The sequence below is a fragment of the Echinops telfairi genome, unplaced genomic scaffold (genome assembly GCF_000313985.2).
Source record: "Echinops telfairi isolate 266 unplaced genomic scaffold, ASM31398v2 ScPeMD7_18;HRSCAF=68, whole genome shotgun sequence".
NCBI classification, from domain to species: domain Eukaryota; kingdom Metazoa; phylum Chordata; class Mammalia; order Afrosoricida; family Tenrecidae; genus Echinops; species Echinops telfairi.
Genome location: NW_022103915.1, coordinates 97,861,707 through 97,888,762, shown reverse-complemented (window position 1 = coordinate 97,888,762; position 27,056 = coordinate 97,861,707). Strand labels below are relative to the sequence as shown.

The 27,056-nt window shown below is 45.8% G+C and overlaps 2 protein-coding genes and 1 non-coding gene across 4 annotated transcripts; 2 read left to right on the top strand and 1 right to left on the bottom strand.

Annotated features, from left to right (window-relative positions):
- Positions 1–3,103: 3,103 nt before the first annotated feature.
- On the bottom strand, positions 3,104–14,322 carry RPUSD2 (RNA pseudouridine synthase domain containing 2). Its single transcript, XM_004712753.3, has 4 exons — positions 14,098–14,322; positions 7,723–8,382; positions 5,656–5,952; positions 3,104–5,011 (listed from the first exon to the last, which is right to left on the bottom strand). Exons 1-4 carry the CDS (start codon positions 14,320–14,322, stop codon positions 4,277–4,279), a joined length of 1,917 nt encoding a protein of 638 aa, XP_004712810.2. The 3' UTR covers positions 3,104–4,276.
- Positions 14,182–24,659, top strand: CCDC32 (coiled-coil domain containing 32). 2 transcript variants are annotated; one of them, XM_004712707.2, is made up of 4 exons: positions 14,182–14,240; positions 15,670–15,926; positions 19,746–19,902; positions 23,733–24,659. In XM_004712707.2, the coding sequence occupies exons 2-4, from the start codon at positions 15,677–15,679 to the stop codon at positions 23,869–23,871; spliced, it is 546 nt and encodes a 181-aa protein (XP_004712764.1). In that variant the 5' UTR covers positions 14,182–14,240; positions 15,670–15,676; the 3' UTR covers positions 23,872–24,659. The 2 variants fall into 2 exon arrangements, with proteins under 2 accessions (XP_004712764.1, XP_045143843.1); XM_045287908.1 differs by lacking the exon at positions 14,182–14,240 and adding an exon at positions 14,298–14,349.
- On the top strand, positions 17,949–18,335 carry LOC115868921. Its single transcript, XR_004045879.1, has one exon. It is a non-coding gene; the product is annotated as a small Cajal body-specific RNA 2 (non-coding RNA).
- Positions 24,660–27,056: the final 2,397 nt, after the last annotated feature.

Below are 27,056 nucleotides of genomic sequence, written 5' to 3'. Positions count from 1 at the left end.
TTATATAAAAATATATTTACATATGTATGTGCCTGTATTTTTACCTCTATAAATGTCCTTTGCCTCCTAGTTCTTTCCTCTATTTCCTCTTGTCCCACTATCATGTTTGACCTTCATTCGGCTTTCAGTAATTCCTCTTGGCTACATTGCACTTGATCAAGCCCCACCAGGCATCCTAAGCCCTCCTTGCCATTGATTTTAGATCACTTGTTATTCCCTTGTCCCTGGGTTTGTTGGCTCTCCTCTACCTTTCCCCCACCTCCCCCTCTCCCATGTAACCCTGGAACCTTTGGTCTTGTTTTCTCCTTGGGATTTTATCCTGCCTATCTTATATAGATACATGAAGAAAAAAGAAAGAATATAAGCAATTATAGATCTGTCACAGTTAACACTTTCGCAGAAAGTTCTCCCCTAAGATCAGAGCAAGCTTCTCTATTATGTTTCAATGTTGTACTACAAGTTCTAGCAGAGCATTATGAATTCTATGCCTATGGCCATAATTCCATTCAGAAATGAACTGTCCTTGTTTTGTCGGTGAGAAAGGATTAGTATGGTTTATGCCTTAAATATATGAGCGGTAAAAGAGACTAGACAAGCAATGGAAAGCAGCAGCCTTGGGAGAGATACCACAGGACATGGAGATCTCCAAAGCAGTGAAGAGACAAGAAGCCTCCTCCAGAGCCGACAGAAAGCCTTCCCTGGAGCCCGCACGCACTCTGAATGCAGACGTCGTCTACCCTCCGGCACTGCGAGAAAATGAATTTCTCTTTGTTACAACTGCCCATTTGTGATATTTCTGCTACAGCAGCACTAGAAAACTAAAACACAGAGCAATTAAATAAGAAAAAGCAATAATAAAAAGTATTTAAATTGGCAAGGAAGTAAAACTATCTCTATTTGCAGATAGTATGATTGCATCCACATATATAAAGACCTAAATAATCCCCATCCACAAAAAAATTACAATAGAGAATTCAGTAAAGTTGCACACTTTACTGCATAATCAACATACTAAAAATGTTGCATGTTTTAAAATGTTGCATTTTTATATACTAGCAATGAAATGCAAAAACAAAATTTAAAATACCATTTAGAATAGCATAAACAAGGCAAAAAACTTAAACATAAATTTAACCGAGGTGCAAGATTTATATGCTGAAAGCTATAAAACACTGCTGAAAAAAATTAAAGTTCTAAATAAATGGAAAACATCCCATGTCCATGAACTGGAACACTTAAAAATTAAGATGGAAATACTACCTAAAGTGTTCTATATTCAACACAATGCTTATCAAAATTTCAGTGTCCTTTTTGGCAAAAATGGAAAAGCTGATCTTAAAAGTTCACTTGGTGCGTTAATCCGGGTAGACTAGAGAAACAAATTCAGAGACACACATATATGTATAAGAAAGAGGTTTATATACAAGAGCAATTAATACTAAGAAAACATCCCAGCTCAGTCCAGATCAAGTCCATAAGTCTGATATTAGCCTATATGTCCAATACCAATCTATAAAGTTCTCTTCTGACTCATGAAGCACACGCAATGATGCCGAATGCAGGAAGATCACAGGCCAGTGGGTGAGAAGTCTGTGGATCCAGTGGCATTGTAAGCATCTCAGTGCTGGCAGGGGTCTCCATGTGGCTTCTCCAGATCCCAGGGCTGCATCAGGGATGCTCCTCAAGGATGTCTCGCAGAGAGTCAGCCTTGTCAGTAGAGAGTCTCCAAGGGAGTGAGTTGAGAGAGAGTGTCTCCCACCTCCAAGGAAGAAAATATAGGAGTTCGCAGAATCCTCAGGATAAGGCCATGCCCACACAGAGGCCTCATTGGCTATGACCCAATTGGCAGACTAGACTCCACCCCTTCACTCAATCCTTTCAAATCCCAAATTGACATCAGATTATGTAACTATCACACTTGGAATTGCAAGGAACTTCAAATAGCCAAACACTCTTGGAAGAGGAGAAAGTTGGAGGACTTACACTTCCTGATTCAAAAGTTACTACAAAGCTGCAGTAATCAAAACTGTGATATTAGACTAAGAATACATAGACCAATGTTATATAGAGAACCGAGAATCTGGAAAAAAAACCACATTTATCTATGGTGAATTAATTTTCAATAAGGATGACAAGAACATCCAATAGGGAAATAATAATTCAACAAATAGGACTAGGATAACTACATATCTATACGCAAAAGAATCAAATTGGACCCTTATCTCAAATCACATACAAAAATTAATTCAAAATGTACCAAAGACCTAAATGGAAATGTCAGAACTATGAAGTTCTTAGAATATTGGGATACATCTTCATGATCTTGGATTTGGCAATGGGGTTCTTAGATATAAAAGCATAAAAAAAAATTTTTTTAAGCATAAATAACAAAATAAAAAATAAATTAGACTCCATTAAAAATCTCAACTTTTATAGACTAAGGAATACTATCAATAAAGTGAGAAAACAATCCAAAAATGAGAGAAAATACAAAAACATTTTTAAACATAAATGAGCAAAGGACTTAGGCATTTCCCCACAGATTTATAAATGGTCAAGAAGCACATGAAGAGATGCTCAATATTATAAATCATGAATAAAATGCAAACTAAGATGTAGCAACGATGAAGCATACAACTTTCCTGTAGTTCCTAAATGCTTCATTCCTTCCCCCACCCCCTATCATGATCCCAATTCTACCTAACAAATCTGGCTAGACCAGAGGATGTACACTGGTACATATAGGAACTGGAAACACAGGGAATCCAGGGCAGATGATCCCTTCTGGACCAGTGGTGAGTGGAGATAAAGGGAAGGTGGAGGAAGGGTGGGTTGGAAAGGGGGAACCGATGACAAGGATCTACATATAACCTCCTCCCTGGGGCATGGACAACAGAAAAGTGGGTAAAGGGAGATGTCGGACAGTGCAAGATATGACAAAATAGTAATTTATAAATTACCAAGGGTTCATGAGGGAGGGGGGAGCAAAGAGGGAGGGGAAAAATGAGCTCATGCCAGGGGCTTAAGTGGAGAGCAAATGTTTTGAGAATGATGAGGGCAATGAATGTACAAATGTGCTTTACACAACTGATGTGTGTATGGATTGTGATAAGAGTTGTATGAGCCCCTAATAAAAGGATTAAGAAAAATGCAAACTGAGCTGCTACTTCACTCCCACAGTTGGCCTGTCAGTTCCGATTCATAGTCATCTTAATGCACAGTCTATAGCTGACCCTGAAGATTTCTCAGACTGCAATCTCTAGGAGAGCAGATTTCTAGTTCTTTTATTCCATGGAATGGCTGGTGAGTTTGATCTGCTAACCTTTGGGTCAGTAGCCGAGCTGCAGTACCTTCACTCCCACTACATGCTTATAATGAAAAATGTGAATAACAAGTGTTGGTGAAGATGAGTAAAAGTTGAAGCCCTTGTATTTTACTGTTAAGAACGTAAAATGGTGTTGTGGTTTGTTAGACACAGAACTATCATAGGACCCAGTAATAAAAATTAAAATCAGGTACTCAAAACAAAAACTTGTGCATGCTTATTTATAAGAGCATTGTGCACAGTAGACACAAGGCGATAATTCAATGTCCATCAACTGATAAACAGATATACGTATTATATTCATATTGTCCCCCCAAATGGATATTATTCTACTATAATGAAGTGCTGATTCATGCTACAACATGGATAAACCACAACAGATATTATGCTAAATGTAATACTAAGACTTCCTGCCCTTGAGTCAATGCCGACTCATACGGACCATATAGGACAGGGTAGAACTGCCTCCCATGGTTCCGATACTGTAACTGTTTACCATGGGAGTAGAAAGCACAAAAGCCCACATATTGCCTGATGTCATTGATATGAAGTGCCCAGAATAAGCAAATGCATAAAAACCAAGAGCAGATTAGTGGTTACTGGGGCAAAGGAATGGCCTGGGAAAGCTTAGGGGACATGGATTTTCTTTTTGGGTGATGGCAAATCTAAATGTCTACATGCTTTGCAACTAGATGGAGTGGCTGCACAGCAGTGTGAACATAAAAATGTCACTGCACGATTTATAATTTAAAAATGGTTAATTTTATGCTAAGTGAATTTTATTTCAATAAAGACAAAAAGGAAGTAGTAGTAAGAAAATCAGACACCTGAGATTAAAAAGGAAGAGCAGGTCCCCAGAGGTTCGCCTGCCCTCCTGCAGAGCCCTGAGTACCAGCCTTTGGCCCACCTCTTCCCTAACCCAGCAAGCAAACCCTCCTCTGGCCCCAGTTCTCAGTCTTCCTGCCAGTCATCCTGTGCCCACTCAGGCATGGGTGACAAGTACTCGAAGTCTGGCCCTTTATAGCGCAGGGCATGCAGGAACATCACGAGGTCCTGGGGCAAGGGGTCCCGCCGCACCAACCGGCACTCTGCACAGAGGGGATCTGTCTCCGGTTTCACGACATCTGCTTCAGCAGCATTCCCTGGTGCTGAGGCCAATGTGTTGGGACCCTTGTGGGCCATCTCATAACCGCTGTCCATCTTCTGAGCAGCTGAAGCCAATGCTTCCAGGCTCTTCTTGTCCAGCTCTGAGGAGAAGGCCGTGGAAGCTGCAAGTCCGGAGGACAAGTCACCCTCACAGAGCTCCAGCACATCCAGGGACTGTTTGGCCTGGTGTTCTGCTACCAGGTCCTGTAGCAGTTCCTCATCTGTCTTGGGAATGTGCCCACCCCGGCCACGGGAGGAGCCCCAGGCGACTGAGTTATAGATAGGGTCGTTGAGGATGGGGTGGCCCAGGAACTGGAGGTGGACTCGGATCTGGTGGGTACGGCCTGTGAGAGGCCGACACCGCACCACACTGGAGTGGCCGTTGAAGCTCAGCCTCTGAAACACTGTCTCGCAGGGCTTTCCCCGGGGATCCACACGGCATACCCCCACCTTATAAGACACGACCAGGATGGGTTCCTTGCAGGTCACCTTCTCCAGGGGGAATTCTCCCTCCACTCGGCACACATACTCCTTCTCCAGCTGCACAGGAAGGAATAGGAAGGAGAGTCAGCCCAGAGCCTAAACTCTGAAGCTCATGCCCTGGGTGGAGTAATCAGGCATGCACTAGTGTCGTAAAGGAGAGGATCTAAACCCCAGCATTCCTGTTTACCTGCTGCATGGTCCTGAGTACCTTACTTAGCCTCTTTAAATGCCATGAGCTCATCCAGAAAGATGAGGCTAGAAAAGTATTGTCAGCTCGGGCTGTGGTACGGATTCTGTGAGTTGGGCTCTAACAGTGCTTGGTACCATGCCTAGTATACAGTAAGCACCCAAGACGTGTCTTAAAATCCAGATTCGGAATTCCAGATTCAAGATTCTAATCAAGACTATAAACGCTTCTAACTATGCCTCTTCCAACTTCACTTAGCAGCCTTTCCCCACGATCTGATAAACCAGTACTTTCTAACTTTTATTGCTTGCAAATTACCAAGAGGCAGTGCATCCCATTTCTAAAGGTCTTTAGAAACATAAGAGAGAGTTAACCTATCTTTGGCACTTTAGATCCCGGAACTTCTGGTGGAAGGAAGTTTGGCCCACTTCAGATCTAGAACTCAATGATGCCCTTTTGACCCAGAGGGTTCATGAGCTCAGCAAGTGGCCTACAGTGGAAGAGCCTTACTCACCTGCCGGTCTCGAACCTGCTCATGAATTCTCTCTGAGACAGCAGTTGTCTTGGCAAACATGAGCACCCCTGAGGTGAGGCGGTCGAGCCGATGCAATGGGTGTAGTTCTTTGAGTTGGTGTTCTTTGCCAAGGATGAAGATGACCGTATTGTGTCGAAAGCGGCCACAGGGGTGGACAGGAATGGAGGAAGGCTTATCCACAACTACCACATCTTCGTTCTCGGCTAGCAGACGGATAGGCTCTGATGTGACTGGTGGTTCATGCCGGTGCACTGTGTTCCGCAAGAAGTCATTGTCCTGCCAAAGACAAAAGCAACCAGTCTTTCAGGAGCCGGCAGCTTGGATCCAGCCAGCATCGCATCAGTGTTCCCTCTTCCTGACCCAATGTTAAAGTATATATCAAGAGGTGTACCGAACACCATGCAGCTAAATGAGGCTCCGCTATCACATGCACGGTACATCTGTAATGCCTTTTCTGCCTTAAGGTATGATCCCAGTGTGATCTGACTATGTAAAAATCCTCAGAGAGATAGCAAGCATTGAAAAAGTTCCACAATATACACAAAAATGTTGGGTTAGTTCTGCGTGGCGGAACTATGGATGTTGTTTTGGGTTTGCTTATCCTTATTTTCTCTATATAGTTACATCTTAAAAGTTAAAAAAAAAGCTCTTCCAGTCTCTGGTGGTCCGGGAGCAGCAAGTGTTGGTGCAGACACGTCCAAGTCTAAGAACCACACCATGCACAACTAATCCCGAAAATGGCACAGAAATGGCATCAAGAAACCTGATTACAATTATATTAATTTCTTAAGAGTAGATTTTAAGTTCGTGAGAAACATACGTTCTGCCAAGAAGTACAACCAGACGGGCCTGAAGTAAATGCAGGCCCCTACCGTCAAGGCCAAGGCGAAGATCCTAATGGGCTTCAACTGCAAGCTCAGTCAACTGGCCTACACTGCCCATCCCAAGCTTGGTAAGCGGGCTTGGGCATGTACTGCCAAAGGCCTGAGGCTCTGCTAGCCCAAGGCCGGGTTACAGAGCAAAACTGACACTCTAGCTAAGATCTCAAAGCCAGTTCAAGTTCTCAAATGTACCCTAATCCCAATTTGAGCTCCCACAGGAGCCCAGGTTCCCACAAAGTAGCGCTCTCCATCTGAGGACGAGAGGGACTGGTGTGACCCCGTGGCTGCCATCTGCATGATGCTGGTGCTTTCCTCTACTATTGGTATAAATAACCCGGCCTTGGGCTAGCAGAGCTTCAGGCCTTTGGCAATACGTGCCCAAGCCCGCTTACCAAAAGCTCACTAAAAGCTCAGGCAAAATTGCCCAGGCCTCCATTTCCTATCTGTAAAAGGCATGTTAGGCTAGCTCTGTGTTCTCAAAATTTGGGCAAGAAGGGATTCCCATCAACCATTCCCCACGTCTGAATCTGTGTCTCTCTGCCCATGTATGGTGAACCTGTGTTAATTTCAAGCGTGTCTGTTATCTCAGCTGTGGTGAACTCAAAATGAGTGAGGAGGCAAAACACGGGACGTGAGAAGTCTCGTCTTCCTCTTGGCTATCTCATAATCCCATCACACACCAGGCTTTACATGATATGGTTTCAGTAATAGTTTTAAGAACACAGGTTCTGGAGGTCCGGCGCCTTTTCTCTCAGGTAAAATGGAATGGCAATACCTACCCCAAATTATCATTAGAATGAAATGAGTTAAAGTTTAACGAATATAAAATGCTCACCCCTTTGCCCAGCACACTGAAAGGAGGCATACATGACATTTGTACAGAAACCTACAATACAACGGGTGGAAAGTGATCAGGGCCAGGGCCACAGGACAGTGCCTAAAATGGGTTATGGGGATCCCCCCGGGGGGAAATGGCTGTTTCATTGGAAACAAGGAAGCCCCCTCGATGGAATGGGTTTTGAGGTATTTGCTAAACGAGCGTTCCAAGTGACAGAGCGGACGCTTCGGAATGACCGCGGTTTTACTCCAGTACCTATGCCCCAGTTACTCCGAGAGACCAGATCCCTTCCTCCTCCGCTCCTGGCCGGCCCCATCAGGACTGCACCTTGAGCACGACGCTGAGGTCCCGGACCTGCTCCGCGTTGAGGTGCAGGCGCCCCGCCCGGACCGCAGCCTCATAGTACGCCAGAGGCTGAGCTCGGAACTCGGTGGTGAAGACGTGCAGCAAGCTGCGGCCCACCCAGCGGCCTTTGCAGTAGGTCTGGAAGTCGAAGTAATAGGGGCGCACCTTGCGCAGGCCGCCCTCAAAGTAGTAGCTGGTCTCTGCAAAGTGGTCGTCGCCGAAGCTCACGCCAGCCCGCCGTTTCTTCGGGGGCGGCACGATTCGCTCCCCGGTAGCGCCTCGCTTCTTTGTTCGCTTGCCGGGGCCCGGGGCGGCGACCAGCGCTGGCTCCCCGATCTCCGGGGGCGACTCTACTCCAGGGCCAGCGGGGTCCGGGCTTTCTGCGTCTCCGCTCCGCTGAGCTGGAGACTCCAGCCCCCCCGCGGCTTCGACCCCACTCGGCTGTGTGTCCGCCATGGGGCCCCTCCAGCTGTCCCGAGTGCTGGTGAGCTCGAGGCGCCGCACTGCCGAGCGCCACGGCACCAGGAAGGCGAGCCGCGGGCAGTGCCCCAGCCACATGCCCCGCTCGGCCGTCGCCTCTGGGTCGCGATCTGACGACGTCACTCGGCGCCAGCCAATCAGGGAGCTCAGTGCCCAGGCTGCCTGGACCCGCGTTAGGGGGCGTCGTACTCAAAGTCACGACAGCCTTAAGCAAATGTTCTTCTCCCAGGGAATCAGGATACCGAGATCTCCTTGTGCCAGGTCAGACGTCCTTTCACGGAGGAAGCCCTTGGCCAAGTTGGGGCTCCTTTGTGAAAACCACGGCGAGAGTGGATCCTTACAGATCCAAGGCCCCGGGGTCTGGAGAGACTCCTGAAAGCAACTTGATGTCAAAGCGGGAAAGGGAAAATCCACCAGCCGGAGGCCTGCACTCTGTGCATGTGTCCAAAAAACACCGACTTGTACACTTTAAAAGGATAAATATGATGCTATGGAAATTATCTCAGTGGAGCAGTTAACTTTTTTAAAACGAAAACAACAAAAAAACCAGTATTTTCACGCATCTCAGGCCCCCTGACAGCAAGAGGATTAGAGCTCTCCCATTTACTTTTCATATGCTCTTATACTGAATGAAAGTCACCACTGCATCGGAAGATGTACTTGTCAACGATCTTAAATGAAAAACACGGAAAGCACCACTAGGTAATTTCCTCATGGGGAGAATTACTGAATGAATATTTGTGCCTCCAGAATTCACAGGAGGACTGAAGACCAGGCTCAGAAAAAGACCTAAATCAAGGGAATCCCAGCCCTTTCAGAATAGGCATCTGACACCACCCACGGAAGAAAGCAAGCAGGCTAGATTGACTCCCTTGATTTGGTCTGAGCAACCAGAAAAATGGAGTATCTATGAATTGAAATGGGGATGACTATAAGTGGAATAGGTTTGGGATATAAGATCAGGAGATGGATTCTGAATATGGTAGGTTACACATTGGGCTGCTAACCACAAGGTTAGCAATTTAAAACCACTAGCCGCTCCAAAGGAGAAAGATGAGGCTCTCTACTCCCGTAGAGTTAACAGTCTCGGCAACCCACAGGGGCAGCTCTACCCTGCCCTATGGAGTCACTGTGAGCTGGAATAAACTCGATAGCAGTGGGTTTGGTCAAGTTCAAAATGTGTATTTGAAAGGGAAGTGGAGATGTGTAGGTAGTTGGGTATACAAGTGGTAAATTCAAAGCTAAAATGAGTTATGTTGCTTAAACTAAAAATTCTACTTGATTTACTACAAGAATTCAAGTCTCCTAAGAACAGTGGGTAAAAAAAACCCTAGTGGCATTGTGGGTTGTATGTTGAGCTGCTACCACAAGTCAGAAGTTTGAGCCTACCAGCTCCTCCACGGGAAAAAAAATGAGGTTTTTACTGCCATTAAGATGAACAGTCTTGGAAACCCACAGGGGCAGTTCTACTCTGACCTATAAGGTCATTGCGAGTTGGAATTGAAGCAAGGGCAGTGAGTTTGCTTTTTTTGGTTTAAGAGCAATGGGAAAGTATCGCATAGGTCAAAAGCTGAACAGGTGTGGAAAGGAGAAAGAAACTACACCCATGAAGATATATATGTTTGACAGAGGATATATACCTATGCTGTAAATATATCTACAAATATAGTAGGGCATACTCAACTTACAGCAACTATTTAAAGAAGAATAGAACTGCTCCATCGAGTTTCCAAGACTGTAAATCCATTGTGCACAGACAGCCTCATCTTTCTCTCAAGAAACAGCTGATAGGTTTGAACCTCAAACTATGTGGTTACCAGTCCAATGTTTAACCCACTGTACCATTAAGACTCCTTATAGAACATATAGGAAAACTTCTTAGATGGAACCGTGTTAGTCTGGGTAGACTAGAGAAACAAATCCAGAGACACTCATATGTGTAAAAGAGAACTTCATATCAAAGAGCAATTGTACATTAAGAAAACAGCCCAGTGCAGATCAAGACCTTAAGTCCAATATTACCCCATATGTCAATACTAGTCCATAAATTCCTCTTTAGAATCATTCAGCCATACAATGATGCTGAATGCAGGAAGATTACAGGCCAGTGGAAAGTTTTGTGGATCCAGTGGTGGTGGAAGCATCTCAGCGCTGGCATGGGTCTCCACATGGCTCCTCAAGCTCCAGGACTCTGGCTGCATCAGTGTAACTCCATGTGGCTTGACAGCAGGAAGATGAAACACCAAGTGTCTCCTGCCTCCAGGGAGGAATACAGGAGTTCCCAGAATCCTGAGGAGAAGGCCATGCCGACACAGGGGCCTCACTGGCTAGGACCTGATTGACAGGCTAGACTCCACCGCTTTGCAAATTGACAGATTATGTAGCTGCCACAGTAACCAAACACCTTGAAGGAATGAGTCCGGCATGAGGGCTCAGGACCATAGTCTTGGGGGACGCCATGGACAATTGGCATAACATAGTCTACAAAGACAATCTTCTATATCCTACTTTGGTGAGTAGTGACTGGGGTCTTAAAACCTCATGAGCCACTATCTAAGGTGTAGTTACTGGTCTCTGTCCATAGGAGAAAAGAGTGAAAAAAACTGTAGACACATGGAAGTAATCATTCCAATGGACTAATGGATCAGCATCCGACTGTGGCTGGCTATCACTACCAACAGCTCTTTAAGGGGCACGTTAGTCCAGTGGTTCTCAACCTTCCTAATGCCACAACCCTTTCATACAGCTCCTCATGCTGTGGTGACCCCTCAACCATAAATTTATTTTTGTCGTTACCTCATAACTGTCATTTTGGTACTGTTATGAATTGGACGACCCCTGTGAAAGGGTCGTTCGACCCCCAAAGGGGTTGAGACACACAGGTTGAGAACCGCTGCATCAGATGGACTTTGATAGAATGGGAGAAGAATCTGGGACAAATTTCAAAATCACAAAAAAAAAAAGACCAGGCTTACTGGTTAGATATAAACAAGTGGGACCCCAGAGACTATGCCCCTTACTCACCCTTCAGGTCTAGAAATGAACTCACTCCCATGGCTCAATTTTCAGCCAAATAACAGACAGTTATTTGTATAAGGGAACAATTATACTAGGGAGATATTTACTCCTTAGAATAATCAATTATTTGAAATCAAAAGGGCAGTATTTATCTAAGGACAAAGTTCAGAAGAGTTAGAAAAGAATTGAGGAATGGAAACAGGAATCGGAATAAGTGATGTTCATTGTGGGGATTGCAATCAATGACATGGAACAAAATGTGAATGCACTGGTGAATGGAAAACTGGTTTTCCTGCAAACCTTCCTGCAACCCAAACCAAACCTCACTGCCAACGAATTGGTTCCGACTCATAGTGACCCTTAGAACAGGGTAGAACTGCCCTGTGAGCATCCGAGACTGTAACTCTTTATGGGAGTAGAAAGCCTCGCCTTTAAAAAAAAAAAAGAAAGCCTTGCCTTTTTCTTGAGGCCAAGCTAGTGGTTTTTGAACTACAGACCATACAGTTAGCCACTCTGCCACCAGGACTCCAACTTTTCCCCTATCTCACACACACATATGTATGTGTCTATTTTAGAGGAATGAGCTATGTGTGAGAGATGATCTGATCTCTATTACAAAAGAATCAATATATATAGAGAGAGATAGACATATGAGGGGGTTTCAAAAATCCATAGAAACTGGAAATTAAAAGAAAATGATTTTCCCACAAACTTTTTAAAGGTTATATTATATTACATATGCACCAATCACCTGCCAATTTGTCATATTGTGGTGGCTTGTGTGTTGCTGTCATGCCTTGCCACTGGTATTTCCAATACCAGTATGGTCACCCATAACGTATACATTTCAGCAGAACTCCCATACTGATGAAGACAGACAAGGAGGGCTATTTCCAAAAGTTAGCCAATGAAAACCTTATGGCGCACGACAGACCATGGTCCAATATAGCCAGCTCCAGCTTAGAGAGATCGTATGTAAAATAGAACCAAACACCATCGCTCCTCTGCCATCCTCACAGTAGACGGAAGGGTTGAACCCACCGTTGCCACGGAATCAATCCATATGGTTGAAGGTCTTCTCTTTTTGGCTCATCCTCTACTTCCTGTAGTGCAGTTTCCCAGATGATTTGCTCAGCAAACAGTGAGCCAGCATGGTGAAAGAATATGCCCCTGCTGCTGGGGGGTGTCATCACAGGGTACAGGGCTTTGGACTGTACTGGGTGACACTGACACGGGTGGGGTGGGCATAGGGACACCAAATGATTGTCTATAAAATGTTTTTGTGCATGGTTTCATCCCAAATTCCTTATTTTTATAAACATATCCCTGTGGTTAGCTATAACAACAAAAACCACTTTCTAAGCCCAGCTAACATGAATCAATCCATCTACAAGGCTGAAACTCGATTCAAATGTACTTTGTGAACCTTCTAATATGTAGCTGGTCAAAGCTGCCAACAGGGCCCAATTACTTTGAGGCTTCGAATCAAGTGGTTTTGGGACACACTACAAGCATGGGCTGTTGTTTTTGTTGCTGCGGTGTTTTTATAATTTTTTATTTTATCAAATAGCCTGAGGTTTCAGCCACAATACTGTGGTATTTGTGAACTTGTATTGATAACTTTTCTGAGAATGAAGTAGTACTTAAAACAAAAGGAGGAAAAAAGTTTTAAAAATTGTAAAAGTGTTCAGCTACTAATAATGTAAGTCAGCGTAGAAAGATTTTATTTAAAAGTTATTGTTATATCAACATAATCTAAGAAATATTAAATTTAAGCAATTTATAGCTATATTTGCCACCTATTATTCTACCATTAAAACTGATAATAAACTTTACTAAGGATTCCATATGGTCTGGTATGGGAAGAAGTCCATTGGGGGTAGCACTATGAGTTAATGCACTGGGTGATACCAATCCTGCTGACACCAGTGCCTGCCATATGCTTTTTCTAACATATTTATTTTTCCTTTTCTCATTTTTTTTAATAATCATTTTATTAGGGGCTCATACAACTCTTCACAATCCATACATACATCATTTGTGTCCAGCACATTAGTACATATGTTGACTTCCTCATTCTCACAACACCTGCTTTCTACTTGAGCCCTTGGTGTCAGGTCCTCATTTTTCCCCCTCCCCCTGAACCCTTGATAATTTATATTATTTTACCTTTTCTCATTTTAAACTACGTTGGAAATCCCTTGTTTTGTTCAAACTACTTGATCTAAGTACAGGTTCCAAATGAGCACAATTATCCCTATTTTGTTCTGATTCACACAATTGTGTGCCTTTGCGTAGTGAACACCAGGTCTTATCTGTCTTGAATTTCCCTTAACACAGCCGGAGCTGTGCTATCAGTTGACCAAAGTTCCCGAGATGTGCCAGAGTAGAACCGCCCCCACAGGGTATTTATTCTGCAGGTGGCCAAGGCTCTCTGCCTTTTAGCCTTGGATCAAATACCAAATCTTCCAGAGTGCTTAAGCCTTGTGCCATCAGGTATCCAACCAATCAGGAAACTTCCATAACCCTGTGGATGCAAAGTGAGGCTCTGTGAGCGTAGCAAAGTAACGAGGAGAGAGAAGGGTGACATTTCGGACACAAACACCTGCCCACAGAGTTGCTGAGCAAATAAGCTGAAACTCGGGGCCCAAGAAATGCCAAAACTTTCCTTATTAGAGGTTAGGAGGGGCCCTGCAGGTTCCAGACAGAATCCATCACAAGTATACTGCATTTGAGACGAGGGACTCCATTCACGTGACCACACCGTTTCCGAGCAACGACGGCCCCGCCCATCACTCTACTCTCCAATCCGAACTCACTTCCTCACCCAGCTGCGTTCCTTTCGGCCAATCGACGCACAGAAGTTCGCCGGCGATCCGGGTGGTGATTGGAGGACTCTCGAGACCCGTCACTCAGAGACTCCGCCCTTCCCCGTTGCTTCCCGGGTGCCCGCAAAGGAGCTGGGACGAGCGTTCGCGCGCGGTGGGGCCGGCCGTCGGCAGGTGAGGAGTTCCCGGTGCCAGGGTCTTGTCTTCCCCACTCTGGCCCGGCCCTCAGGGCCGAACTCAGGACGCCCGGCCACATCTTGAGGCCGGAGTGAGTTAGACCCAGGTCAGGACTCCTGGGTTCTGTGCGCGGTTCTGGCACCCCGGGAAAGGAGGAGCGAGCGGACTTGGGGTTTATCTGGGTTCCCAAGACTTCTGGAAGAGGTGGCAGCTGGTTTGGCCCAGGCAGCAGTTCCCCAGGGCCGCGGCGACACGTCCTCTTTTACTTCCGGGCCTTGGCAGCCCGCTAAACTTTCCTGGAATGCTTCAGCTCTTGCCTCAGGCAGCCTGCCGGATTCTAAAGGACCTCCCCGCACCCCTAAAGAAGATGTCAATACACCCTATAAGCCGAGATGCTTTGAGAAAAACAGCCCAGGCGGTGTGCGTGGCTGCAGGGACGCCCTGACAGTTTATTTGCCAAGAAGACGGCGTGGGATTGGGTAAAAACATGAATTTTGGAGTAGCGCAGGTCTCGTTTCCAATCAAGGATTCACGATGGATCATTAATATGCCCTTGGGCATGTTATTCCCTGAGCCACAATTTCTTCATTCCTGAATAGTGGACATTCGTATTTTCAGGGTGTCTGTTAAAACAGGAGCTTGGACGATATAGCGTAGTTTTTGTAGGTAAGGAGCACACAGACTCGTGGGTGGTGACAGTTTTATCTGACATACTTGTCACCAAGCCACACTAATTCTATCTTCTTGAATGTGGGGCCGTGCATGCTTTAATCTGTACTGTGTGCAAGACAGAATTTATTTGGGGAAGAACAAGTAGTTGCGTTTAAAAATTGTTTGAAAAAAAGTTTATACTGGAAGTACCCAAGAAATTTCATTTTCGAAAGACAAACTTCATCATGAAAACTATTGCAAAACCTGGAGAAGAACCAGATCTCCTTTGTCATATTTTTGTCTGTAACATATGAATCCCTTGTGTTAAAAGACATTGCTTAAAAGCCAATTGCCTTCCTTCAGTGGGTAAACGGGTATCTGGGTGCCACATGCTTATACTGTCTCCTTAAAGCTAGTTTTAAAAAAAACTTTTTTAAAGATCATTTTATTGGGGGCTCTTACAGCTCTTATAACAATCCATACATCAATTGTGTCAAGCATATTTGTACATGTTGCCATCATCATCTTGTAAACATTTACTTTTTTTTTTGAACACTTGGTATCAGCTCCTCTTTTTTTCCTCCTCCCCCCACCCTCGTGAACCCATGATAAATGACAAATTCTTATTATTTTCATATCTCACACCAACCACTGCCTCACTTCCCCCATGCTTCTGTTGTTTATCCCCCTGGGGGTGTGGAAAGGTGTTACACGTCAATCATTTCTATTGGTAAGGCTTGCTTTTACTCACTTGCGTTTCTCTTTCTCAATTCAGATTCCTGATGAAAATGTTTGAGAGCATTGACTCGACAGCCGCTAGATCCGGCCGGGATCTCTGGGCTGAAATCTGTTCCTGCCTGCCAAATCCTGACCAAGAGGATGGTGCCAACAACAACGCTTTCTCAGACTCCTTCGTGGGTTCTTCTTATCCGGCAGGCGAAGGCCAGAGAGAGGCAGCACATGTTGCTGTCAAGCCACCTCTACAGCCGTGGGCCCCCTTGCACGATTCTGAAGTGTATTTAGCATCTCTAGGTAAGTTAGATCGGTGAAGATCGATGTGCCTGTCTGCTTCTGTAAAAAGGTACAGCTTTGGAAACCCGCTGAGCAGTTCTCCTCTGTCCTCTAAGGTCACTATGAATCAGACTCAACTCAGTGGTGGTTGTGTTTTGTGTTTCTTTAAGAGAAGTCAGATGGCTTTTTCCTCTGGATTTTAATGAGCAGTTTATCAGAAGCTGGTGGCTCTGGGGGAAACACATTGACATTCTGTTACATCAAGCCTGGTTTTCTAGTCTTAATTTAATTTTTTAAAATTTTCGTCCTTGCCACATATATTTCTCGGGATTCTTTCAAGTCAGGTTGTTGAGAAACAGCTACCCTTTCTTTGTGTATCTCTGGAAACCGTTTGTCCCCTCTTGCCTCTGACTGCTTCGTCTCGTTTCTGATTTCTTTCTTTGGTGTTCTGTAGAATTTACTTGCGTGTTATTGGTGGCCTATTTAGCCAACTCAAAAGTATTGAACCGTATGCCATCCCTAAACGAAAGGCGTAACCTCAGAGCTCAGTGGACTCTGCTGTTATCGTTTGAAAACCTGCTGTGTTAAACAGATGGTTTGAATCAGGAGCATGTTAAAATAAAATCCGTTTTGCTTATTAGCCATTTTATTTAATGTCCCCTGAATATATCTTCTGGAGCCTTGGTGGCGGAATAGGTTCTGTGCTGGGCTGCTAACCACAAGGTCAGTGGTTTAAGCCTAGCAGCCGCTCCCAGGGAAAAAGATGAGGGAGACTTTTTGTTCCCCTAGGGTTTACAGTCTCACCGCCCACAGGCCAGTTCCCCGCTGCCCAAGAGGGTGGCTGTGAGCTGGAATCTGCTTGATGTCAGTGAGGTGCTTTGAGAACACACCTTCACAGTTCTGTCCTGCAGCCTTAAGTTTAAGTAGATGGATTCAAAACACAAGAAAGAGATTCAGATTACCCCATGCTAAAGTAAAAAGAAATGCCAGTCTAGGGCAGTGAGGGACAACTTTTATAATTTTACCCTTTTATTTTAAAAATGTTTCCCATTTTATTGGCATATAATCCGCATAGTACACAATTCAATAGTTCAGTCACATCAGGAAGCTGTACAATCATCACCACAATCAGTCCTTTAATGATTGAACATCCATGAACCCGATCCTTTTGTGACCAGCTGTTTTAAGCAAACCCCATACAAAATACAGAGGGGTTGAATTGTCTGGAATGCCTGGGCTTCAGTCTCTGCACACAGTGGTCATATGTATGTAAAGGGATGAAGGTTAAAACATAAACCCTTCATTCCTTCTCTGCGCAGGCTTGGAGGGGAGATGCCTCACTCACAAGGGGCTCTGCTAAGCTCCCAAAAGACAGAGGCACATCTTCAGGTCTCATAAGCAATAAGGCAAATATTGACCAAGAGTCCATGTTTCTAGTTCAGGGTTGATGCTGTGTCAGTGTCTTGCAGGGCGGTGCTTGGCTGTAGTCGCTGGTCCTCTTGGCTCCGGGCACTCAGTGGCCCCTCAAGTGCAGGGAGAAGCAAGCATCGACCACCTCAAGTGGAGAGAGTGATGGCCAGCGATCTCATTCTGCTGCCTGCAAATGCGCTTTATCAGTGTGTCTCTTCTAAGCCTGGTGTCTCTGCAGGGCCTGGTTTTGCTGATCTATTTTGAGCACTTTCCCTTACACCTTAGGAGGTGCTTGGGCCTGAGTCATGACTTCCCTGCCCTTTTCAGGCTCTGGTCTAGCAATGTCTAATTGTGCATTTATGCTTATAGCACCAGGGGTTCCATACAACTAAGCTTAGAAATAATCATTTGCAGAAGGAAAGGCAATCAAGAAGAAACTTAAAAAAAAAAAAAAGGAGTTTTTGAGGAAGGAAGAAGAGTCGGAAGAGAGCTTATGTGATTGCCAAGAATTATCTTGGAAGCAAGGGGATTTTGTTAATATATTGGAGAAAAAGGATTTGAGAAAAATGCTAATTGTAGTATTTTGGGAATGATAACTAATGAAAAAAGGCGAGGGTAGAATGTGAAATTTGAGGTATCTAGCAGGAGAGTGGCATGGGGTCAGGTTTGTGTCCTGTGTCTCGTGGAAGGTACGTGTAGCCTGAATGTGTGCGTGTGTCTGTGTGTGAATGGGCGCGTATGGGGAGGGCCAGACGAGTGTGTGAGTCCGCCCCTGCGCCCCTCTCCCCACCTACACCTTGATCTTATTTGATCGGGTCTGACCCCAGCCCGCTGGGCCAACCCAAAATGAAATGATTGCCTCCCTCTGGGGCGCTGTGCAGCGAGGCAAAAAGGAAGAAAGAAATTTAAGGTCTAATGTGAAACCACAAAAGAGTAATGCTTACAGCTGTGGCCACTGGCCGAGAATTCTGTTTTGTGGTAGCCAGTATGTCTGTTTAAGGACGAAAGGAGAAACCCAGATCTTTTGGCCTATTGGTGCTAGAATCCAGGGGTTATAAGGGACTTTCATGAAGATGGTGATGGTTATGACTGGTGACAAATCTCGAGAGTTCAAACTGCACTGCTCCTTTCTAAAATCAGTTCCAATGATTAGAATTTCTTACTATGGGGAAAATGGGAGCGGCTGTTGGGTTCAGAGCAGGGAGTAGTTCCCATTCGTGCCTGTTGTGATCAGCGAGGGGAAGGCCTGTTCCAGCCCAGAGCACCTTCCACCTTGACCACCCAGGCCAGACAATGTGAAGATTATTTATTGCCAAATAAGCCTGCTTCAAAGAGAATTCACTGATAAGGACATCAGCACAGAACTTAGCTAGTTAAACAAAAGACCTCCACAAACCTTTCCACATCCCCAAGGAGAGCGCAAATATCTATCAGTGATGCTTTTCAATATGAGTGAGCGCCTGATGGCGGTCTACAGCAACAAGAGGTGTGTATTGCTTTGCTCAGTGGGTGCTAGCTCACTTGGCTGATTTAGATATGAAAGCAGGATTGCAAGTCCTAATGGTTCTACTGGTTCTGGGTGCTAGATGTCCAGATTGTGTCCCATTCCCCGCCCCGCCCCACCCCCCCATGGGGTAGGGAGCCATCATTTCCTTGTTATTATAGTCAAAGGCAAAACTAAATTAAGGCAAATAGTAAATGGTGAAACCCTTTCTTGTCTTCTTCAAAAGGAGAAATCTGGTCTATAATTACACTTAAAATGCAGAGAAGAGTAATTAACCATCTATCATCAGGAAGCCATATGGGCCATTCTCAAAGGGATTGCAAGACATTTGTTTTTATGAGGTTCCACCATCCAGACCAGCAGTTGAGCAACTTTTAAAAAAAAGTTCTTTTTCTTTAATCAAGAATTGAATCACACATAGAGGTCCTACTTAAAGGTCTCTTATTGCTGAGTTCTCTTCAAGTCAGTTTTAGTGTCTAATAAGCCAGTAGATCTCTCATCATTTCCCTATTTCCTTCTCCTGAGGTTGAGAATCACGTTATGTCACTCTAGCAAAATGAAAAGCTATGTACTCCTCAGAGAGACTACTTCCGAGGAGTGGGGAAGAGATGAAGGTGTGCCCACATCAAGTCCGGGAAAACAAGCGTTCCTCAGGGAGGCCCCTGCTGGATTCTGTGATTCAGAGAAACTGGTCATCGATTTATTATGAGAAATTATGTTTTTCCCCTTTTCTGGAGCTAAACAATTACTTGATACAACAATGGACGAGGGCACCGTGAAGGGAATTAAATATACACCTCTCTATATGCCTTCCTTTCAAAGGAAGCTCTTATGCAGAGGGGAGAAATTTTTAAGTTGGCATTCTGCATTTTCGGTGTAACTTTGTTTGATTCACTTTCCTTGTTAAGTTTCACTTCTCTCTTTAGAAAAGAAACTGAGGCGAATCAAAGGTTTAAATCAGGAAGTAACCTCCAAGGACATGCTTCGAACCCTGACGCAGGCCAAGAAGGAATGCTGGGATCGCTTCCTCCAGGAGCAGCTAGCATCAGAGTTCTTTGTGGACGGACTTGATTCCGATGAGAGGTAATGGGTTCCCTGCCCAGTCTCAAGTGATGGTCTGTCTCACTGAAGACATTGCTCTTTCTCTAGAGAAGCCAGGGACCTAGACATCTGAGTCCTGATATTAGCAGAGATCAACATCGGCTCTCCTTTAAAAATCACAGAATTCATCCTTGATGAGGTTACTGTATGCTTTCAGGTCAGCAGCAGATTTTTAACAATCGGTTATTTTCGCCAGCATCCTACCTTGGGCTACCTCTTGGTCATAGAATGAACAGAGTCTAGGAGAGCCAGTGTGTCACCATGGCTCAGAGCCTAATTCACTTGAGAAAGTAGAAACCAATCAGCAGATGGGACTTTTTCCTCCTTACTTGCAATCTCCATCTCTCTCCAGAGTTTCTATCATATTGTCGCCCTCCGTAAGTAGACAGAGACTACATGATGTGAAGAAGCCCATTAGACACAGACACTGGGAGGCCCTTTTACCTGGAGCCAGGGAGACTTTTTTTTGCCCTTAAAATTACTAGTTCAGGAGAGAGAATATATATGTGTGTGTGCATGTGTGTCTGTATAGTTATAGATAGAGATATATAAGACTGCATAAGAGAACAGTCAGAGGAAGTGATAACAGGTGCTTTGGGAATTGAGGGGCCATTGAGCTTCCCAGAAAAGGAGCCCTGGTGGCTTAGTGGTTACACGTTGGGCTGTGGTTTGCAAGGTCAGCAGTTCAAAACCACCAGTTGCTCTCAGGAGTAAGATGGGGCGTTTTACTCCTGTTAGCAGTTACCGTCTCGGAAACCCACAGGGGCAGTTTTACCCTGTCCTATAGGGTCACTAAGGACGGGCATCGACTCCATGGCAGTGAGTGAATTGTACTTCCCAGGGGCTCTGGAGTTCATGCTGGGAAGGAGGCGGGACTTGAACAGAGCCTGCGCTGGCGCAGGTGTAGAAAAGTGGGCAAGCATTTGCTACAGAGAGCAGGAGTGCACTTGATCCTCAGGAGCGAAGCTTTGCCACTTCTGGTGGTGTGTTCTTGGGCAAGTAGCCTCTCTGTGCCTCCGTTTCCGTTTCAGCAAAGTGGGGTGGGGTGGGTGGGAGAAGGTTCTTCATCAGCTGTGAGAGTTAAATGCGTTACTTTGTATGAAGTGCTTAGAACAATGCTGGCACTCGGGAAGCACTAGACGAGGGGCTTCAGAAAGTTTGGGGGCGGGGGGGCAAATCATCGTTGTTCAGTTCCATTTTTCCACGAACTTTTTGAAGCCCCCTTGTATAAGTGTTTGTTTTTATTAACATTATTCTTAACATAATTTTAAAAGTCAGCATGAAATTATTCAAAATAAGTGTTGAAGGGGGTGGGGGTAGTGGAACTGGGGTTGGGGGTGGGGGGCGGGCAGGAGTGAAAGCCTGAAGTATAACAAAGGGCTTGAGATCATATGATTTTGCTTAACATGTTTGAGACACAGTAAAAGCCTGCGAGAGCCAGGACCTGTGTAAGGCGGAAACCTGTCAAAGAAGGAAAACATAAGTTTTCCTCTTAAGCAGAGAGTAAGGAGCCCTGGTTGGGTAGAGGTTACTGATGGGTTGGGTTGCTGACCTTATGTTCAAAACCATACAGGAGAAAGAAGAGGCTTTCTGCTCCCATAGAGTTAGTCTTGGAAGCAGGCAGGTCTGCCCTGTCCTATAGGGTCACTATGAGTTGGCATCAACGCGATGTCAGTGGGGTTTTGGAGAAAACTCAGAGCAATCAGGTAGTGGTGACTGCAGTCTCTTAAAGGCGGGAAACTGATGCCCTGGAAACACAAAGCATTCCCATTGAGTGCCCCCCCCTTACCCCACCCTCACTGTGCCAGCCCAGGTTTGGCCCAGCCCAGGGCAGAGATGTCAAACTCTGGGTGGAAGTCATGTCTGTAGGTGAGACATCAGTCATAGTTACATTATCCTTTTAAATTTTAAACTACTTCCACTTACATTATTTCAGATACTGTAATACCCATATATACTAGTGTATAAGTCGAGTTTTTCTTTTTAAATCATTTTATTAGGGGCTCATGCAACTTTTATCACAATCCATACATACATCAATTGTGTAAAGCACATTTGTACATTCGTTGCCCTCATCATTCTCAAAACATTTCCTCTCCACTTAAACCCCTGGCATCAGCTCCTCATTTTTCCCCTCCTTCCCGGCTACCTCCTCCCTCATAATTTATAATAATTTATAAATTATTTATAAATTATTATTCTGTCGTATCTTGCACTGTCCGATGTCTCCCTTCACCCACTTTTCTGTTGAAAGTCGAGTTTTTCAGCACATTTTTAATGCAGTTTTTGTGGTAAAATTAGGTTCCTTGGCTGATATTCGGGTTGGCTTACACTCGAGTATATATGGTAATATGCCCTGCCCTGGATCCTTCGGAAGGCAATAGCGGATCAAAGATCATGTAAATGTATTCCTTTCTGTCTCTATAAAGTCATCTTTACTGAGCTTCACACTGCCCTAGGCTTAGCAAATTTGAAAACTGAACAGATTCCTGACCCACTAACAGTTTATTATTTCCTTGCCTTCTCTCTCCCCTTGTACATTTCCCTCCTCTTTGGTATTGAGAAGAAAAGCTACAAGTTGCCTGTATAATTGCCACGTAGGAATTCCCTGCCTCTGAAATCAGCTCGACGCTAAGACTCCAGTTAATCTGCCCTGTGCTTATCAGTGTGCTGCTCTTTCTATGGAAGTCATACTCAGGGTCCTAGGGAAAGGGTAAGGGCCTCATCACACCCATTCCCCTCTGCGTTTGGCTTCTCTTTCCCGTTGTCCAGGGGGAGCATCAGGAAACAGTCGGTCTGCATTTGTTTTCCAAGTTTCTGTTTTAAACAGGAGGGTTTTGCCCCGGAGTTGTATGGGCCTTCATGAAATGGGGGTCCAGTGGGAGACCGCCCTCATGGTATGCAGTGACAGTGAAGTAATGGGCTGAGAAATCCAACTCCCTAACACCTACACCCCTGGACAATGAAATTCCCCCAAACGGTGACCGCAGTCTAAAAGTCCTCTGGGTAGGACTTTGTCTTGACTTCAGAGTGTGCTGGTGATGAGCACAGAGTGCCGAGCACATGATGGCTAGTCATTTGCATTGTACTGGGAAGGTCTAATCGCGTTAGAGTCAGGGATTCTGAGTAGTTAAGGGAGCTGGGAGGGGCCACTGCTGAGCTTGACAATCACACATGCCACCTCCCCTCCCACCCCCACTCGGCACCCAGACAAGAAAGGACCCATTCGTTTGTAGGGAACATTTGCTGCTCAGATATTTCTACCTTGGAGACTTGCAATAGGATGAAACAACACACACACTCACTCTCTCACCAGGAAACTAATCACACGGCGCAGGTAAACACTGGAAGCATACCAGACTGCTATAGACGTCAGAGATTTAAAGATGCAGGGTTTCTGCCTCATGCAGAATTTGGTATTTATGTGATGAGTGTTGCCTATCCACCTATCCATGGCAGTCCCCCTCCTCCCCAGCTTTTTTGGGGGGGCTGGGGGTGGGGGGAGACAGGACTGAGGTGTTAGCTCTTCAGCTATTCTCATTAAGCCTTTGGAGGCACTGCCTCTGAGGGGGCCTGGTGCTGCTTATAGCCCAAGTGCCCACTAGGGGGTAAATTATGCCACGGAGCTGCTGGGATGCACAGCTGTCAAAGGAATATCACCATCTCCCCACGCTCAGAGGAAAAACAATTGTAGGAAGCAATTGATGGTGGGTGGGTAGGCTGTATTTATTTGAGTAACTGAGATACTCATTAAGCAATTGATCAGGGAGGTCTGATGCAGCCACGCTTTCCTCCTGCTGTTTTGTACGCAGCACCTTGGAGCACTTCAAGAGGTGGCTCCAGCCAGATAAAGTAGCCATCAGCACAGAGGAGGTCCAGTGCCTGATTCCTCCCGAGTCACAAGCTGAGAAGCCAGAGGCTGGGGACGAGCCGGCGGCCGCGGAGCAGTGAGTTACACCCGAACACGTGTGGACCAGCTGTCTGGGGCCCACAGGGACCTGTGGCCAGCTCGGCTTCAGCAACCGCGAGAATCCAGGGAGGAAAAGAGCGCAACGTTCTCTCTACAGGCCAACAGCTGCAGGCCCCTGAGGACATGCTTGGGGCTGGCATGTGTGACTGTCTTGGATGAAGTGACTGTCCCCGTGCGTGCTGGATCCAAGTGCTGCTTTCCTGTCCGCCTCACAGATGGACCGAGTGCTGGTGCTGCAGGTGAGAAGGCAGCGGGGAGCCTAATGAAGGAGCCAGGACGACAGCTCGTGGAGAAGTTGCCCCCTTGTGGATAATGTCCAAGTTCATTGAGCCATGATGTCTGGCTTCTTCTGGGTGCACCTGCCTATGTCCCAAGCATCCCCTCGGTAGATCGTCAGGGCTGAGCGGGGCTGAGGAGAATAGAGTCTGCCTCCCTGAGTGTGAGCCCAGCTGGGGCTTCTGTACCAAGTCCATAGCCAATATAGTGACTGGTCTTTTCCTTCTGGGGAAACCAGGCAACAGAGAGCTGCATGAAATATGGGAGTTTCTGTGTGTAAATGTCCATCTCTTTCATGCATGGTTTCTCCTCCCACTGCCTCCTGCACTTAAAAAAGGGGTCAGGGGTCTCGATGAGAATGGTCAATAAACTGTTCAGGTTCGAACCCCTCCTGAAGAGTTCCAAGTTGGTTTCTTGTGGCAGCCTTCCGGGCTGAGCTTTGTTGATCATGTCTTGATTCAGCCTGTGTCTGTATAAAGCTTTCTCATCAGAATAGCTGTGTGTGTGGTGCTTTGAACCCGGGAACTCCTAGAGAAGCTCCAGGGCCTCTGCTGGCTTGAATGTGCTCTTCAGCAATCCAAGCTTTGATGCTCTGAGGGTGGGGCACTAAGAGCATGGCTTCACAGAGGGTCTTGCAAGATAACGGGTCCTAGACCCCCAGTTGGAAGCACATAGACTCTTAAAACCATGAGCGGGAACTTGCTAATCTTTAAATAGAGCGTTACACAGGTCCAAAAGGATGAGAACCGACCAGGTGATTTGCTTTGCTCAACTTAATGATTTGAATAGTTTCAGTGTATTTTCCAGATACACTTTCATCTTCTCATCAACGGACGGCGCTAGCTTTATTCCTACTGATTTTTATCAGTAGGATAAGCTGTGCTCCAGAGTTGGCTTGGACTCGACAGCACACAATAACAACAGTCTGGCAGAAAGAGTGGCTCTCCGGACCCTGAGCACTTAGAGAAAGCTAGAATGCTGGCCCTGGACCAAGCTCGGCGTGCCTTCTCCACCCGGGGCTCAGATACCAGACTTCACCTTTCCTACAGAGTCATCTCAGCAGAGTGGATAGTTTCTTTAGCCAGCCCCAAACACTGAGATTTCTCCTCTCCCTACATGACAATTATTATTATTCTCCCTCAGGAAGAACAATTTAAGAGGGGGGGGCGGAATATATATATATATATAGCAGTGTGGTCCCCAAACACTCCCATAGAGCAACTGGCCCTACAGGGGTAAGAGAATGTTTCTGTAGCAGGAAATGGGGTTTGAGTTGTTCAGGCGAGATTCTAGCCTTGCCTCTGTCCCACTTCCCATATTCACTTGCAGGACCTTGGAAGTGTCGGCTGGAAGGCCTTAGCCGAGTGTAAAAGCCTGAGGGAGGTGTGGGAGGAAAGCCCTTCGTTTCACTGTTCATAGACACACCTCCATAGACAAGAGCCCAGTGAGTTGCAGCTACGGTCTCTTAATGGCGTGAGTAGCAACAACTTAAGTGATGGCTCTTAAAAAGGTGAAACTTCATTTACCCAAAGCAAACTCGCTAATAGCTCAAAAAACAAACAAGCTTCTTAGAGATTTAACTTGCGCTGTTGAAGTGGTGAGGAGCCCGGACGGCATGATGGTTATGCATTGGGCTGCCAGCCAAAAGGCCAGCAGTTCAAAACCATGGGAGAAAGGGTGTTGTACTGCCCGTAAAGAGTAACAGTCTAGGAAAGTCAAGAGCAGGTCTGCCCTGCCCTTTAGGCGCTCCCTGAGTCAGGGTTGACTCCGTGGGAGTGAGTTTGGCTTTGCTTTGAAAGGTAGGAAAGGGTAGTTACCAACCTCAGGGAAAGTCAGGGTGGAGCAGGGCCTAGTGAACTAGGACTTCCCTGGCTCTGCCGCCTCTCAGACCCCAGGACTTGGCAAGACCAGTGCTGGAATGGCACAGGCCTGCATCCAGGTATAGGGACAACAAATGTCCCAGCCCCTGTTGCCACAGTACCGCTCTTCCCAGGTGGACCTGCCCACCAGGGCTGTTGCTGGAAGAGGGAAGACCCCTGGAACCACTCCCTGGCCCTGCTTTGGAATGAGTCCCCTAAGACAAGAGAACAGCCCCAGACACGTGAAACAGCCGGAACTTCACTGACAATTCAATAAACTTCCAGACAACCTGGCAGGATACTACCAGGGCCATCCGAGGTTTGTGGGAAGGCTGTCACTTGAACCTTGACACTGGGTATTTCAGGCACACACTCATTTCATTCAAGGAGGAGCCCTGGTGGCAACATGGGTTATGCAATGGGGTGCGCACCAAAAGGTCAGAAGTTCGAAACCATCAGCCGCTCCTCAGTCGGGTCTTGGGTGGTAGGAGAGAAGCATTATTAGGAAAACTGAGTCCAGAAGCCTGAGTGGAAGCTAGAGGATAAGGGTGTGTTTCCAGAAAAATGAAACAACAGTACGCACAGTCTTCTAAAGGCAAAACAAAGTTGCCAACTGGTTCGGTGTAAAAGTAGTTCAGGGGAGCCTCAGCACCAAGGACAAAGGGGAAATTGTCAAGGGGCAGGGTTAGAAATGAATAAGACCAAGTGTGAAGGACTTTCAAAGTCAGGTTAAAGAGAGGAATTTATTGTGGGGACAACCACCAGGAGCCATCAGGTCCTTTTAAGAGGGGCAGTGACTGGTTCAAGTTTACATCTAGAATGGTGGTAATGGCCCCAAGGGCACTGCACGGTTATATACCGGCAGAGTCCAAAACCCACACCTGGTAAGATATGTCTGTAGATTTAACGTAGTCGGAGGGGTCACGACTTCTTGTCCAGCTCAATTTTTAAAAAAAATCATTTTATTGGAGGCTCATACAACTCATCACAATCCATACATACATCAATTGTGTAAAGCGCATTTGTACATT